The following is an 18,459-nucleotide window of genomic DNA, read 5'->3' on the forward strand; positions in this document are numbered from 1 at the left end:
CAAGGTAAGGAGGCTTATTCGCCGTGCAGTGCTCCTCTAGGAAAATAATATGTAAATTGCCTCTTCAGAGAAAGAGGACTTGAACTCTATAGCGCCACCTGTTGGTAGTTGCGATCCTACCAGTCACAATCAACCCTTTAACGAGTCTTGTAATAAGATTACTAGTCCAAAACTTATCCCCGTCTGGCTTTTCAAAGTATGGTTTTTCTGAAACACCTCAGTAAAACATACTTTACATGGCTGGATTAACATAGTCATTGTCTGATTAATGCTACGCATGGTGCAAGAAGCATGAATCAGATGATAGGTTCCTTTTAAGGCTCGGCATCAAGTTTTGTAAGTGTCAAAATTTTTGGACTGTGTAAAGGTAAGTCTTTGTTCATAATATGTGTTTAGCCCTTGGGTTTTCTGTTATATAATTGTAGCCAAACTTGTATGTAGGAGGTGTTAGGGAGTTCCCCTTAAAGAAGCACTCCTCCTCACATCAAAGTTTTTATCCTCTTAATATATTACAATTCTCATATTACAGTCATATGTTAAAGTTTGGGCACCCCTATTAATGTTAACCTTTTTTCTTTATAACAATTTTGGTTTTTGCAACAGCTATTTCAGTTTCATATATCTAATAACTGATGGACTCAGTTATATTTCTGGATTCAAATGAGGTTTATTGTATTAACAGAAAATGTGCAATCTGCATTTAAACAAAATTTGACCGATGCAAAAGTATGGGCACCTCAACATAAAAGTGACATTAATATTTCGTAGCTCCTCCTTTTGCAAAAATAACAGCCTCTAGTCGCTTCCTGTAGCTATTAATGAGTTCCTGGATCCTGGATCAAGGTATTTGTGACCATTCCTGTTTACAAAACAATTCCAGTTCAGTTAAGTTTGATGGTCGCCGAGCATGGACAGCCTGCTTCAAATCATCCCACAGATGTTCAATGATATTCAGGTCTGGGGACTGGGATGGCCATTCCAGAACATTGTAATTGTTCCTCTGCATGAATGCCTGAGTAGATTTGGAGCGGTGTTTTGGATCTTTGTCTTGTTGAAATATCTATCCCCTGCATAACTTCAACTTCGTCACTGATTCTTGCACATTATTGTCAAGAATCTGCTGATACTGAGTTGAATCCATGCGACCCTCAACTTTAGCAAGATTCCCGATGCCGGCATTGGCCACACAGCCCCAAAGCATGATGGAACCTCCACCAAATTTTACTGTGGGTAGCAAATGTGTTTTTCTTGGAATGCTGTGTTTTTTAGCCTCCATGCATAACGTCTTTTTGTATGACCAAACAACTCAATCTTTGTTTCATCAGTCCACAGGACCTTCTTCCAAAATGTAACTGGCTTGTCCAAATGTGCTTTTGCATACCTCAGGCGACTCTGTTTGTGGCGTGCTTGCAGAAACGGCTTCTTTCGCATCACTCTCCCATACAGCTTCTCCTTGTGAAAAGTGCGCTTTATTGTTGACTGATGCACAGTGACACCATCTGCTGCAAGATGATGCTGCAGGTCTTTGGAGGTGGTCTGTGGATTGTCCTTGACTGTTCTCACCATTCTACTTCTCTGCCTTTCTGATATTTTTCTTGGCCTGCAGCTTCTGGGCTTAACAAGAACTGTACCTGTGTTCTTCCATTTCCTTACTATGTTCCTCACAGTGGAAACTGACAGGGTAAATCTCTGAGACAACTTTTTGTATCCTTCCCCTGAAAAGCTATGTTGAATAATCTTTGTTTTCAGATCATTTGAGAGTTGTTTTGAGGAGCCCATGATGCCACTCTTCATAGGAGAATCAAATAGGAGAACTACTTGCAAGTGGCCACCTTAAATACCTTTTCTCATGATTTGATACACCTGGCTATGAAGTTCAAAGCTCAATGAGGTTACAAAACCAATTTAGTGCTTCAGGAAGTCAGTAAAAAGTAGTTAAGAGTGTTCAAATAAAAAAATGATAAGGGTGCCCATACTTTTGCACCGGTCAAATTTTGTTTAAATGCAGATTGCACATTTTCTGTTAGTACAATAAATCTCATTTGAATCCAGAAATATAACGGAGTCCATCAGTTATTAGATATATGAAACTGAAATAGCTGTTGCAAAAAACAAAATTGTTATAAAGAAAAAAGGTTAACATTAATAGGGGTGCCCAAACTTTAACATATGACTGTATATAGCTCTGTGTACTTACAATTGCTCATTTTGCCTTTCTACCCAATAAGTTCTTCTCTTTTATCTGCTCTATGTAGAAACGGGAAGTCTCTTGTCCCTGCATTTATCATTCCCCTCTTCAACTCCTGACCCAGCTGCTCCCTCCTCCCCCCCCGCCAGGGACTTATGACTCATACAAGAAAAATTAACCTCTTGTTTCTACATTGAGCGTAGAAGGATTAAGCTAGTCAGTTTTTAATCATGTGATGTCACAGACCTAATGGAAAGCAGAAGAATTAGCTGAGTAGAAATACAAAATGAGCAACTGTAAGTACACAGTGCCATGTAATATGGTGAATGCAATATATTAAGAGGATAAAAACTTTGATGGGAGGAAGAGCTTTTTTAAATAATGATTACATAATGAGGGAATGAACTTTGGTCTTTATTTCTTAACAAGATTGACTGTAGAAGTCATATGAAGTCCCTTGAGAGTAGAATAGACAGGGTGGCCTGTAGGGACATAGGCAGTGGTGTGAAAGTCCAATTGATATGTATTATTTTTTTTCCGACATTTGAAAAATAAAATATAGTAGTGAACAACCCCTCTACTATTGCTACTAATTGAAGCTTTGCCCGAATGTGTCAGGATGGTAACAATGACCCTGCTTTTAGATCTATCTTTAAATAATCAAGGTATATCTTTTATCACTACACTTAATATTAACACTTATAATTTAGTATCATCCTCTCCTTCAATTTTTACATTTTACATATTATGTTACTTTGAATATCAGAAAACATTGCCACATGATAATCAATTTTACTTAATATATTTTTAGGTTTCTATGACTTACGGTATATAATCTTGAAGTATTATTTCTCTACTCTGCAGTACTTTGCAAAATAAATGACACCGACTGTTTTAGGAACTTTTAGAAAAGATTACATCCAGGACATATTAAGTGAGTCCATGACTAACAGGCTGTGACAGCTAAAGAGTTCAATCCTTTCCACACAACAGTCCCCCATGGGGGTAGCTATTTATTTCTCTGTTCCTTTATCACCTTGGAATTTTTATGGTTAGTTTTTTTTTAAGATTTCACATTTTGTTGTGTAAAACCCTTCTGTGACCTTATGCCAATTTTCAAATTTAATTAAAGCCATAAATAATCTTTATTCTATCCTAAAAGGTTTAATGTTTCTTGCTTTTTATTATTATTGCTAGGAAATATTTCAAATTCCAACGCTTGATGTGAGCTAACAACCAGGTATAAGTCAGTTAAATGCGATTAAATAGCATAGCGCTGCTGTTACTAGAGACCGGTCTTATTTTACCGTAGGAAACATGTAAGATGGGTTATGCAACGTCCCAATGTGTTCAATAATTGTCTCACTGAGATTTTTTTACTGATTTACACTTGCAGACAAACTTGTTAGAATTATTTTCCACGTGCAAAATTGTTCTTGCCTTTTGAGCACAGCTTATGGCCATGGTCAACATAGTGGCTCAGTGGTTAGCACTATAGCCCTGCAGCAATGGAGTCCTGGGTTTAAAGGACAACATCTGTAGGGAGTTTGTGTGTTCTCCCCATGTTTGTGTGGGTCTCCCCAGTACTGCAGTTTACTCCCACACTCCAAAGACATACTGATAAGGACCATACATTGTGAGGCCCAATGGGGACAGTGATGATAATGGCGCTGTGAAATTAATGGTGCAATATAAGCAGCTGAAATAAATTGACACAAAAGCACTTTTTCATACAATAATAGCTGCCATTAAACAAAGGAAACATAGGCGGCAATCGATCATCTTAGATTTATGCTGTGAATATATTGATAATGTGCCGTCTATAAGCAGCTTTAGTTAATATGGATAATATATTACAAACTTTGATGCACTGAGTTTATGAAATATAATTTTGGCATTTTACATTTTTACATTTCTGGTGGAGGCTTCAGAGTATTCTCCGTGGACAAAGCTTGTGGCACATGATTACATGAAGACCATTCTGTATTACACAGTCGCCTTATTCAATTTAAACTGCTAGTTATACAAATTGAATTTTGACCATAATTTGAAAACTCACCTTCCAGGTTAAAAAATAAGGAAAGCTGTTCATATATTAAGCACTCCACTTTCTGTGTATTGAAGCCTAAATCTTTGCAAGTTTTGCCTTGTTGCCCTAAAGAACCTAAATTGCAGTTTGTGCATGTGACCTGTGCATGGCCTCCGGCCTCCAGGAAGTGAGTACGTTGAGTGATTGATATTGGGACATGCCTCCCTTTCGATAAGTGGTGGCAGCATTGGGCATCTTGGGTGTGTGGACTGGTTAGGGGGTATGTTTTTTGTTCACTCTGCAGCCTGAGTGAGGGGTGAGTGTGAGATTGAGCTGTCGAGTAGCAATGACCTCTTATAGTCAGCCCCACCATACATCACAGAGATTAAATGAGGGCCTGACCATGACATAGGTGATAACTTCACTGGACACCCTTTTAAGTCCCCATACACACACTTGTGCAGAAATGCAGAGGCTGTACGATTCCCTATAAGGCAGAAATGTCCAATACATATCATGTCATAGTTTTAGAGTTTTTTAAGGTTGATGATAGACTTAAGTCCATTGAATGCGACCTATAGCCTAATGGTTGATACTGAGGAAGGCAAAGACCCCATGAGGAAAATGCTCCATATCTGGGGAAAGAGCCCTTACTGATTCAATCAGAATCTGTAACATTATATTTATCAAGAATGACATCTAAGCCATTCTTGTACTTTTATAGTGGATTAACCAACACAACATCACGTGGCAGAGAGTTCCATAGTCGCACTGCTCTTACAGTAAAGAATCACGCTCTATGATGCCATGGAACATGTTATTATTTCCTTTCTATTAGATCTGTCTGGAACAAAAATAACTTCCGTCTTTCTCCATATGAAACAGTAGGCATTCAGAGGTAGAGGATAGGTCACATGCCATGAGCTGTACTTTGGTTAATTATTTTTTTTCTTTTCATACATGCCCTGATCATAATTTGCTGTAGGAGGTATATGGTGGTTAAGCGACTTCTTTTTTTTCCTGCAGTATTTATTGCTTTTTACTTGTAATTCTTCAAACTGATGCAAGCAGTTTTATAAATTTTGCACAAGATCAAGATGAACTTTTTTCTGGCATATTTTACCTGTTTTGGAGCCAAAAGTCACATGATCATTTGAAACACATGAGTGTTCAACCACACAAAAATAAAATTAGATAGATTTTGTACTCCAGTAGGATACTGTTGTGTAAAAAGGTTGTGACTAGGGATGAGCTTCCCGATATTTGCGATATCGGAATTCCGGTTCCCGATTCCGATATTTTTTTCACATCAGAAATTGGAAATCCTAACCCTAAATCACTAACCCTAACCCTAACTAACCCTAACCACTAACCCTAACCCTTACCCTAACCCTACTAGCCCTAAACCTAAACCCTAACCATAACCCTACTAATCCTAACCCCTAACCCTACTAACCATAACCATAACCCCTAACTCTAATAACCCTAACCCTAAATCACAAACCCTAACTATACCTAACCCATAACCCTTAAGCCTTACCATTCACCCTAACCCTAACTATCCCTAACCCCTAACCCTTACCACTAACCCTAACCCTAAATCACTAACCCTAACTATCCCTAACCTCTATCCCTTACTACTAACCCTAACCCTAACTAACCCTAACCACTAACCCTAACCCTTAACCCTTACCACTAACCCTAACCCTAATTACCCTAACCCCTAACCCTACTAACCATAAGCATAACCCTAACCCTAACTAACCCTAACCCCTAACCCTTACCCTAACCCTACTAACCCTAACCTGAGGTGTTTCCCCTCCATTTTATCCATTATATAGCACTGTAGTGGTCATTTTGTAATTCCGATTTTTTTCTCCCATTGACTTGCATTGATATCGGAAATCGGAAATTCCGATATCCGATATTTTCCAATATCGGAAATCGGAATTCCGATACGATATTGGGCAATATCGCTCATCCCTAGTTGTGACATTTCAAAAAGGAAAAAAATGATGAATTAGCCTAGAACATCTGGGTAAGCTGAACCATTTCCATAATGGCAAACAGAAAACACAAACAAAACCAAGTAAAGATAGGTAAAAATGATGCATATTAAATAGTGAATAACGCGCAAATAAAAAAGTCCATATATGGCTTCATTCAGAAGTTTGCTTTTCACTTACATATTCTGTCCATGATTTTCATGTTCCCATTTTTTTGTATTGCAGCACTGGAGTGGTGCCACTAATCTAAGTTCCCTGCACTATGTCTCATACTCACCAGCTGCTATCGACTTCTGTTATCGGCACCGCTGTGGTTGTCTTCTGTAGGTTGTGACCTACCAGATTGGTCCAGTGTTTGCTGGGCGATCCGGAAGACACAGCTAAATAAAAGTCTATGAGCCAGAACTAAGACAGAACGATGCTCTCAGAGACTTACGCTGAAAGCTTGTGGCCGCTACCTCTGACTTCCAGTCAGTCAGACGCTGCGATCACAAGATGGTGGACTGGGACCAGAGCGGTGCTGGGAAGAGCTGAAGACAGTGGCTGGTGAGTATAATACTGGTGTGAGGAATATTACATTAGCAGCGCTGAAATAAAAAAATGCTGAAGTGGTGGTTTAACAGTGCAATATATAGGAATAGCTTTATAATGTATTTATTTTTTCATATGTGAAAATCATTGATGGTAAAAAGTGACCAAAACCTGATGAAATCTGGATGAAAAACACTGATGACAGTTAGTGATGAGAGAGTATACTCGTTGGTTGGGTTTTCTCGAGCATGCTCGGGTGTCCTCCGAGTATTTTGGTGTGATCTGAGATTTAGTTTGTCGTCTCAGCTGCATGATTTGCGACTTGTAGACAGGCTGAATACATGTGTGGAATGCCTGTTTGTTAGGGAATTCCTACATGCATTCAGCCTGTCTACAAGTCGCAAATCATGCAGCTGAGACGACAAACTAAATCTCAGATCACACCAAAATACTCGGAGATCACCCGAGCATGCTCGGGAAAACACGAGCAATGATGCTACTCGCTCATCACTAATGACAGTCAGACCATTTTTTTTGTGTATGTGAAAAATCAATGAAGTTTTAGATTTTCTTTCCTCCAGAGAAAAAGTGCAAAAATGATGAAGACCAAAGACAAGGAAAGAGTGGTTACTCATCATTTTTCTACATTGCAAAATAATAAATATGTCTTCTTATTAGTGTCATTATTTTTGCTTCCAAAGATATTCCAACCAGTTGTTTCTCTGCAGTAAATCTCACTTATCTTCTAAAAGCCTGGTGGACACATATGAGCCACATTTTTGTCAGCATTACCTTTTTTCTCGTGTGCTGATCTTTGGAAGAATGAGCTTTTACGTGCTTTCGTAATGAGCTTGGGTCTGTGTATCGCTTACTGCATCCAGGAATCTGACATGCATAGGGTTTCTAGATGAGAAGAAAAGCATAAGGAGATTGTGAGCACATGACTTCACTGCCAACTGCACTTCCACATTTGTTATCAATGAACATTCCCAAAGGTACTTACAGGATAGCAATCATTTGCTCAAGAAAGGATTAGAAAAATCAGATACAGCAGATTAGTGGAGCAGTCTAACAGCAGTGAGTATCCAGAAAACATTGGTTAGGTTTAGAGAAGAATCCTGCTACAGAGACAGAAAACAAGTAAGGAAAAGGATTAGGATTTCAAGGAGCATAGAAAGTACTCAGCAGAAAACTGAAGAAAATAGGTCATAATATTGTTACACTAAGTCTCTTTCTTGGAATATAACACATTATATTGGCTGTCAACTCCATACAGATTGATTCAATTAACGAAGCTAAGTATCCAGTGTCTCCTGTGAGTTACGTAATTAGATGGAACCAATTAACCCTTTTCACTTGTAATATAATATGACTGTAGCCATGTATATTTGTCAGCATGAATAATAGTGATGAGTGAGCGTGCTGGGATAAGGTGCTATCGGAGCATGCTCGGGTAATAACAGAGTGACATTGGCGTGCTCGAACAATATGTTTGAGTCTCCGTGGCTGCATGTCTCGTGGCTGTTCGACAACCACAACACATGCAGGGATTGTCTGTCTCTTTGTTAGGCGATCCTTGCATAAGTTGTGGCTGTTGAAAAGCCGCGAGATATGCAGCCGCGGGGACTTGAACATAGTATTCGAGCACGGGGAAGACACTCAGTGAGAACCCTGAATCTGCTGGAATTGGCCATGGGATGTTCTGGAAGAAGTCTTGCACTTCAAAACGCCTTGAGATTGTGAATAAACCATCAACCCTTTTATGAATTGTTTGCTCCTTAATCCTATACTGCAGCGCAGGAAATTATTCCACAAAATCTCCAGTGATTTAACTACGATAATGGCCACTAGTTTGACCTGTGGATCTGCGGCAGCTGTTAGATGATTCTATGGGCCTCTAATTCTCATATATCAGGTGAGTGCAATCTGACCACTATTTCTAACATATCTGTTGGATAAGACCCTATTTGGCGCTCCTTTCTCCTACAGTGTGAATTATTATATTAATAGATATATTAAACATGGAAATAAACCAGAAAAGCGTAACTGTCCTCTACATGTTTATTTTATAAATCAAAAATACACGTGAGAATGAGCAACCTATCAGAGAGATCTACTTCTTTCTCTGTCAGGACTGATCATATATTCTCAAAATTCTCAATTCCTGGGTAAAATCTGAAGACAGATTTTTTACATTACTGAAATAAGACATGACAGTTGCTACTGATGAGACTCTAGAACAATCAAAGAGGTAGTAAGTTGGGCTGGGAACATAGCCTACTAATAAAGAGTACCACAAGGTATCATAGTAATACTGGTGATGTACTCCCATATAGGTAGAAAGAAGTAAACTACTCTTACCGAAAATATACCGATAAACAAATCGAGTGACAAGTGCAGTAGGAATATACAGAGTTGAGCTAGAACTGTCTGACATTGTCACACCATTCATACTAGCTTTGGATGTCCATATGTGCACAATAGTTCTGATTTATGTGGGGATCATCTTGCTCCAGTGTTTTTTGTGTGGTTTCTTGATTGACATAGTGGTATACTATTCTTGTAATTTTTTAATATTTGCATGCAATAATAAAGTATTTTGGTTTTATATACAACTAGCTGAAGAGCCCGGCGCTGCCCGGGCATAGTAACTAACTGTGGTTAGTTATAACAAATTATAATTATCCTCCATCCCATAGTCCCATGCCCATATACCCATCATACATATCCACCATCCCATAGGCCTGTGCCCATATACCCATCATACATAACCTCCATCCCATAGTCCCATGCCCATATACCCATCATACATATTCCCCATCCCATAGTCCCATGCCCATATACCCATCATACATATTCGCCATCCCATAGTCGAGTGCCCATATACCCATCACACATCCTTCATCCCATAGTCCTGTGCCCATATACCCATCATACATATCCACCATCCCATAGGCCCGTGCCTATATACCCATCATACATATCCTCTATCCCATAGTCGAGTGCCCATATACCCATCACACATCCTCCATCCCATAGTCCCCTGCCCATATATCCATCATACATATTCTCCATCCCATAGTCCCATGCCCATATACCCATCATACATCCTTCATCTCATAGTCCAATGCCCATATACCCATCATACATATCCTACATCCCATAGTCCCATGCCCATATACCCGTCATACATATCCACCATCCCATAGGCCCGTGCCCATATACTCGTCATACATATCCTCCATCCCATAGTCCAGTGCCCATATACCCATCACACATCCTCCATCCCATAGTCAACCATTATGACATCATAATGAGCGGCGGGGCTTGATGACATCAGGGTCGCCATGGCAACCATTGTGACATCATAATGAGGGGTGGGGCTTGATACGCACACACTGTTTCCCCATTATGTAGATAGGGGCATTATGACATCATAATGAGGGGCGTGGCTTGACGCGCACACACTTTTTCCCCATTATGTAGATAGGGGCAAAATTGTTCGGTGAATTGGAATGCGCGGGGTTAAAATTTCGCCTCACAACATCGCTTAGGACGCTCTCGGGGTCCAGACGTGTGACTGTGCCAAATTTTGTGGCTGTAGCTGCGACAGTGCGGATGCCTATCCCGGACATACACACACACACACACACACACACACACACACATACATACACACATACATACACACATTGAGCTTTATATATTAGATTTTCCATTAGTAGTCTACTTCACTTTTTCTTTTGCATGTCTGATGAGATTCGATGTTGATGAGAGGAGGAAGGAGCAAAAGGCAGAGTTCCTCCCTCCCCCCCCCCCTCACTCCTACATAGAATTTTATTAAGACTAACTGCCATCTCCTATCTCAGTAATGGAAAAATCGATCTTCACGGAATACAGATTTTACCCAGGAACTGAGAATTTTGGTAATGAATAATCAGTCCAGGAGGAGAAAGAAACTGATTTCTCTGCTAAGATATATCACAAAGTTGCTTAATTTAATGTGCTTTTGAGATTGGTTCAGTAACTTCGTCAATGCCGGCCTTTATAGTTAAACATAAAGGATTTTCACTACATTACTTCTTATACATATAAAACATATATTAAGCATTTATGTTAAGTTCAAAGGGAGAGGAGAATAACTTGCTGCCCATAGGAACAAATGATCAGGCATATTAAAATTAGACATGCCTGATCCCTCAATGACAAATGACCGTCATACAGTCTAGAATCATCTGCTTTGGCCAACTATTATCGCTTGCATGTGGGCAGCTTAGGAACAGATATCACATTAGTAGTGCTTTATATTATAACATCAACAGTCTATGATTTTTTTTTAACGTTTCTTTATGTTGACAAATTGGTTTCAGGGACAAAGCATAAAAGAATAAAGAAAGGCATAACATAGCCTAAAATCTAAATGTACAATTGTATAAGCATCAGAACACATGACAGTCACATTTTCATCATTTTTTTCATACATAAGGTTTTAAAAGGTCTAAACAATTTTGTTCTCATTTGCTTATTCAAATAATTTTTGTCTCTCTTTTGTGATAAACGAGGCTCAATTTTTATGTATTTGTATGTCTTTTTATTACAATAACAGGTTAAAATGTAAATAAATAAAGGAAATATGAATATTTTTACATTTTTGGGGCAAGAATCAAGTTTATTACTTTCTCTGCCTTCTCTGTAGGGAGTCCAACTGACGATGGCTGCTGACTCCTCACTACTGTACATGAATGATCTCTATGGAGCTGCTGACACTAGATGGATGTTTTAAAATGTCTGGCACTTCAAGTGGTTGGGGGTCTTTCAAATAGTTAAAGACCAGCAAATGCTTTAATGCTGTATGCTGTCAGCAGACATTTGTCATCTGAGAGCAGCAAAATGTAGTTGCTGAGATCTTGATTCCAGGGATGTGTCACTTACTGGACTGTTGGTGGAGTTTTGCTAGAATCCTTGACTTCTCTGCTGTAGATGTTGCAGTGCTCAGAAAGCTGATATGTGTATATTCCTGGCCACGCATCTGACTGGCAGCTTCCTGTGTATACCATACATTGTGAGCAAGTTGCAAATCAATGATGGGCAGGGGTTACACAGATTAGCTGGACTGTTGTGCACGTGAGACCTAGTCCTGTACTGATAATCTCCAGCTGATAAAACACTCATTGTTTTTAAATTACAACACACAGCCTAGTAAGTGACACATCCCTGTAATCAGGATCTCTTGCCTTATATTATGTTCCGCTCAGATTAAATAGCAAAAACCCTGCTGATAGATTCCCTTGTTAAATAGTCAATATGTTCGTGCAGCAAAAATCCTTTATAAACACGTCTAAGAACTACCAGCAACAGCGATATACTAAAAATGTCACAATACCCAATAATTGTGTGCCTTGAGGAAATGAGTCAGATCACAATTAAAAGCCCTGCTTTATGTAGACTAGCATAGTATGAAGACTACTAAGATACATAAATTAAGGCAGGCACGTTACGGAAAAGTTAAACTACAGAAAAATGGTTCTGAACAGCTTAGATGAATGGCAACCATGTGGGAGTCTTTTCTTGCAGAACAAGCTTATTATTTTATGTGTCTTTCCTTACAGTATCCAGGTGTGTCCTTTGATGCTTGGCCCGATCGCTGGAATTGCTGAAAGCCTTTTGACAGCCAGGATGCTGGCAAAGGTAAGGCTTCTCTCCTGTGTGACTCCGTAAGTGAATCTTTAGATTTTCAAGTCTTGAGAACGCTTTCTTGCAACCTTCAAACTGTAAAGAGAAACAAAATACAGAGGAATGTTCCTATTTTCTCATTCTTTAAAAGCTATTTTATCTTGTTGTGGAAACTCCAGCAGTTAATGTTTCATCACTCTTATGAAAACTGATTTCTAGTTGCTTGTTACTTTTTATAAAAGCACCATACCTTTTTTTTGAAGTTTGGCATACCTAATAATCTGCACTGCCAATTTTAATGAATGAACATACAAACTTTAGTCATTTTCGAGAAATGGATTTGCTGGAGGTTTCGCAACATCTTCTGTTTACCATGCTATAGAAAGGAGTAGTGGTCTCCGAGCAGAAACTAGGCATACATTTGCTAGGCTGTGATTACACAGTGAAGAACAAAATAGTAGATGTTTAGCAAGCTATGAAATGTCTGAGACTGAGAATACCATTGTCAAGAGTGAATAATTAATGAGATGCATTCTTCATGTTGTATCACATTGCCTTTAGATTCACAGGTTTTCTTTCATGAAAAGCCACAATGAATAGCTAGCCTAGCTTGCTTTAATAAAACATGGGTTAGTGTCACTCACTTGAGCTTTGTTGTCTTGAGCCATGCTATAGATATGGCCAAGTGTAGTAAGTAGGCAACAAAAATTGCACACTATAGAAAAACCAAATGTTCAGAGCAGCTTATTGGTGCCCTCAACAACTAGTACAACGGGCAAAAGTGCCACATGGTCCCACAAGCTACAACATTCCTAACTTAGTAGTACTGATATCTTTTGCATCACTACTATAAAATCCTGCACCCGCCTTCAAAATAAATTATGCAATACAATAACTGATGTTTTTGAACGCTAAAGTTGGTGAATACTTTTCATTATGCTAAAGATCGAAAGGAAAATGCAAACGTATATCCACAACTATCTCCAGACTTAGGATTGCTAGGGGTCCCAATAGTCAGATCCCACCAATTTTTCTTAAAGAAGACTGACCATCAGTCGTGAGCAGACTATGTACAGTATGAAAGGCATCACCCTTTTGGTGTTAAAGTCAGAGAGATTTATAGTTCATACAACATCTCAAAAACTGTTTTATACTTGAAATTCAAGACTAACCCATACTTAAAGGTGATTTTCAGTATCAAAACAAATTTGTGCCATCATTCAATGTAACTGAAGGTTACCGAATCACCCCATACTGTCAGGATTCCCCTGTATTCCCAGCACAAGCTGGCGATCATGGGTCCGCAGCCATTTGACATGCATAGTTGTATTGCCACCTAGATTCTCATCTGCATCTCTCAATAGAACAATGAAAGAAGTGGATGAGAATCTAGTCAATACGTGACCGTAAATCGCATACTCACTTTTTTGACTCACTATTGCAGAAATGGTTTTAGAGTCAGGAAAATCCCTTTAACTTTTAGAATAGTGAAATGTAAGATAATTACTGTGAAACCTTAATGCTTCTGTTCATGGAAACTTTACACCCTGACAAGTTTCATTCCCATAACAGTAATTTTCATAAAGATGTTTCTCCTATATGTGTTTCCGATCTAGAAGGAGTTAACAATGTGACAATACAAAACATCTGCATTTATTATAAACTGCTTTTCTAAAATTGCAGTCTCAAGTCATACACATCTCAATGTTGTTTTTCTTTTTTTTATTGCTTCTATAGAAAGGAGGGGACCAATTCTCTTGAAAGGCTCAATTAGAAAAGCTGATAATCATCGAAAAACCATTCCTAAGAACGATCGATCCACCTTGCTGACCGGTGTAAACATGCTGCTGATCACCCGACTATAGAAACCATTGTTGGCGACAGCACATAGCACCTTGTAAATGGGGGACTGTGTTGTCATTAACATGATATTGTATGGATGCAGAATTATTATTCTTCCCATCCAGACCCAGAAAAGAGCTCAATGGCTTTACGTAGAGTAGACTGAAACTGGATAAAAGGCGAAGGGCTACTGTTATTCCTCTGCTGCCCAACTACCCAAGTTTAGAGCTAGTCTTTAGGTACCTAAGATCAGGTAGTGAAAAACTTCATTATTTACAGTCATCGTAAAGTCAGATTCCCTTTGGGTTTTTTAGGAGCATGTCGACCACTTTCACAGTACATTTTAATTATCGATAAGATGAGCATTCCAAGACTAACAGTAACCTTACTTGGATGAACAAAATGAACCAGAACACATTCAGCAATGAACCAACTACATGGTTTAACCCTCTGGCCCTGGGTCAGAACTACGCCAAAACTATAGTTTCTCTTTTCTCAGTTTGTTTTCTTCATCTGTTAATGATAAAAGAACATGGCTAATGAACAGCATGCTCAATATGTATTATGTGCTTCAATAAGATGACTTGTTTATGGTGTAATTCTCAAAGGGTTATTAGACTACATATGGCATAGTCATTTTAAACTATAATCATACGGAATTCAATTTCCCATTACTTATTTACAAACCAGACATGAGATTGTTTTAAGCACTTAAATAAGAAATTATTTTTAAGAGATCAATGGAAGTTATAAATTCAGTTCAATTAAATATGCAATCAGGTCTGACATACGTTAACTACACATTTCCACTAAACTGGCATGCATGGATGAACGCCCTTTATGGGTAATGACTGACCAATGAATCTTCATTCTTGCTGTATGAAACACACAATTGGCGAATTTCAGACATAAAAGAAAAGGATTATTTTCCAATGACAAACTCATGAAAAGGAATAGTTCATAGATTCAGCCCCCTAATTATCATATAATACCATAATGTGAATGTGAAGTACCGTAATTCTCTTCAAAATATAAAAAGAGAGGAGAACAAATACTTTGCTGGCATTTTCAGGCAGGAGGCTTTTGCACAGATCAGCCACTATCATGGTTAGCTGGTTTTCAAGTGTTTCAATACCATTTATCAGTGATTTATGGCGATCATGACATGGTAGTGTAGGTAACAACAGGTTCGCAGGATGCAGTGACAAGACATGAGACTGAGTGTTGTTTTGGAAAATAACGTTTATGAACTGGAGCCGCAAGGGCTATACTGAGCAACCAAAAAGGGGTAACACTAATTGTCCTCGCAGGGACTCAACAACAATAACAACAATTTTCTTTAATGAGAATGTGACTGACCCAGCAAGGCCAGCTATTATGGGGCCACAAAACGGCCAACTATAGGTCCTTATTTCCTAAAGTCAACTTATCCTTCCTGACGTCCCTCAGTGTCGTTGGTGTGGCTGCTTTGGTGTCGCTGATGTGGCTGCTTTGATGTCGCTGATGTGGCTGCTTTGACGTCGCAGCCGCTGGGCCCAGCTGTTGAAGAACTGTCGTGTTCAGGTGTCCAGCACCCAGGAGAAGTTGGGGCACAACAGACCCTAAGGGAGTCTTTCATTGCGGTAACCCTCTGTAACCACAGCAGGGTCCCGTTCGTTAGCGAGTCCACGGGGACTCCAGTCCCCCCAAGCAGGGTAGTGACGTAGTCTGGAAGAGTGGCAGTTGGTAGGCCACGCGCACGGACTGGGCCTGTGCAAAGAGTCTCTCTGTAGGCAAGGAGCAGGCCCCAACTGCCAACTGTAGCGGGGTAATGGCAGCCCTGGGCTGTGATGCACAGGCCACAACTGCGGACTGTAGTGGGGCGGCAGCGGGCAGGCCGTCACTGCGGGCAGGATTGAAGTGGCGGCGGCGGCGGGAGACAGCGGACAGGCCGCAATGGGCTGGAGCACAGCGGTACCGGCTGTGGACGACCGTGGGCAGGTCGTGTCCCCGACTTGGCGGGGGGGTGACAGTCTCTGGTCAGTAAGTTCGGTACCTCCTCTCTGATGGGCACTGAGAATCTCCTCTCTGCTGCTGTTCTCCCCTCAGGTCACCAACGGCCGCTCTAGCTCTCTCACAGTCCCACAGCCTCTTGTTCAGTGTCTGACATGCCACCAACTGTCTCCCCTGTGCGCCCCCTGCTCCTTTTATACTCGCCCCTCCCCTTGCTGCCCAGTCACACTCAATCAGTTGCTCTCCTCCTTTGTTCCCCGGGTACTGTTTCCCTAGGAACCCAGATGGCAGTTCCCTTGGTTCCGATCCAGACAACCTATGGGGGTCTTCCTCCCTACACTCCCCCACCCTGTAAGCTCGCCAGTCCTCGGGCGAGGGCTTCAGTGTACTTGATTTGATCTGCGGAGGTGCCAGTTTTTGTTGCCCTATGAACTGGTCTTGTTCGTATCGTTCGGGGGGTTTGCCGACTGTTGACCGCTCGGAGCTTCTTAATTTGACTGGGGTGGAGTCTTCTGGGGTGGTGGACAGTGGCGAGTTAACTAGTTCGGGCAGGTTAATTGCGTCAGTTGGTTCGTCATTAAGTAGAGAGCCCCTGGTTATTGGGGAAAAGTCTTCTTCGTCGTCCGGGTCTAAGAACACAGGCAACAGTTCAGAGATCGGAGGGGCAAGTTCAGGTTGTTCCGGGTCAATCGAGATACACAGACGTACCATATTACGGTGCACAATGTGAGTGGGCAGCGTTCCATCCTTCTCGGGTTGTATTTTGTACACAGGTCCCTCAGGATTTATACGGCGTAGGACCCGATAGGGACTCTTCCCAGCATGGCTCTAATTTGTTCTGGGGGCATTGATCTAGTACAAGTACTCGGTCTCCGCTTTGGAGCTTGAGAGGTGAACTTGTATTCTTTCCTGGATGTTCTAAGTCTTGGAGTTTGGTATGTACGATTCGATGAAGAGTTTGCAGCCGGTGTCGATGATTTCGGACCCATGAAGATACTCCGGTCCCATGAAGATACTCCGGTCCAGGGCTGGGGCTCCTCCGGGTCCAACTCTACCTCCGTGATCCCTCTGCCCTCTCGTCCGAACAACAGAGAGTAGGGGGTGTAGCCGGTAACTCGATGTACTCGGTTGTTATAGACCCATACTAATTTAGGGACATATTCGGGCCAACGGGCCTTCTCGTCACTCTCTAGAGTACGCAACATTTGGATTAAAGTCCGATTAAATAGTTTGCAGGCCCCGTTTCCCTGTGGGTGATACGGCGTGGTCCGGGATTTGTCAATACCATAGAGATGGTGTAGTTCCTCCATAACTTTTCCCAAAAAACATGCTCCCTGATCTGAATATATCCGTTGAGGACAGCCGTAAACTTGTATGAAGTTTCTGCAAATTGCAGAGGCGGCCGACTCCGCGGCCTGATCTCGAGTGGGAGTGAATACAGCGAACTTAGTGAAATGGTCCACCATGAAGAGGCAGTGTTCGTACCCCTGGAATGTCAGAAGATTGAGGGGCGCTGAGGTCACAATTGTTTGCACTGAGATTTGCTGTGCGGGCGGTTTAGCTAATTCACATGGGTGACAGGTCCGGCAAGTCTCGTCCACTACAGCCTGTAAGCGTGGATGGTAAATTTTCTGTTGTAACCATTGCAAAGTCTTTTGAGCCCGAAATGAGTCCCTTTTTCGTGGGCTTCTCGAGCCAGTTTGTGGAGTAGGGTTCCGGGCGTAACTACCTGCCAGATTGTCATATAGGTTGTTCGTAATGACTTTTTACGATACAATAGTCCCTTTCTGATTACTAGCCTCTCCCATTGTCGCAACATTAGCGACATGTCCTGAGTCAAAGTTCGTCTCTGGGGTCAGTGGGCAATTTGCCAGTGGCGACCCACATCCAGAGAAGTCTAATTTCTTCATCTTCTTGCTGCTGCTGGATCCACTTGTCCCGGGATTGTTCCAACATGCCTCTTTGGGTCTCCGAGGGAGATACTTTCTGGGTGGCAGCTGTGAGCACGGCAGCAGTATGGGCGAACGGTATCTCTTCCCCTTCTAGTTCGTCGTCTCGACTCTTTCCTAGGGTTGTATGTCGAATTCTGGAGAGGGCGTCAGCATGTACATTCTCGGCCCCTCTTTTATAGATGATTTTATAGTTGAATTTTGCCATCCGGGCCACCCATCTTTATTCCAGAGCTCTCAGTTTGGCAT

General features: G+C 40.9%; 1 protein-coding gene across 1 annotated transcript in view; it reads right to left on the reverse strand.

Annotated features, from left to right (window-relative positions):
* The window catches only part of GLIS3 (GLIS family zinc finger 3), a 607,612-nt gene that overhangs the window by 196,635 nt on the left and 392,518 nt on the right, over nucleotides 1-18,459 (reverse strand). Inside the window, exons 5-6 of the mRNA XM_073542616.1 lie at nucleotides 12,362-12,523; nucleotides 7,547-7,657 (exon numbers count right to left, since the gene is read on the reverse strand). Coding sequence (XP_073398717.1) covers nucleotides 7,547-7,657; nucleotides 12,362-12,523 — 273 coding nt within the window. The remainder of the gene's footprint in view (nucleotides 1-7,546; nucleotides 7,658-12,361; nucleotides 12,524-18,459) is intronic.

This window comes from Dendrobates tinctorius, unplaced genomic scaffold (assembly GCF_039654945.1).
Source record: "Dendrobates tinctorius isolate UK_male_01 unplaced genomic scaffold, ASM3965494v1 ptg000128l, whole genome shotgun sequence".
In the NCBI taxonomy this organism is placed as follows: Eukaryota; Metazoa; Chordata; class Amphibia; order Anura; family Dendrobatidae; genus Dendrobates; species Dendrobates tinctorius.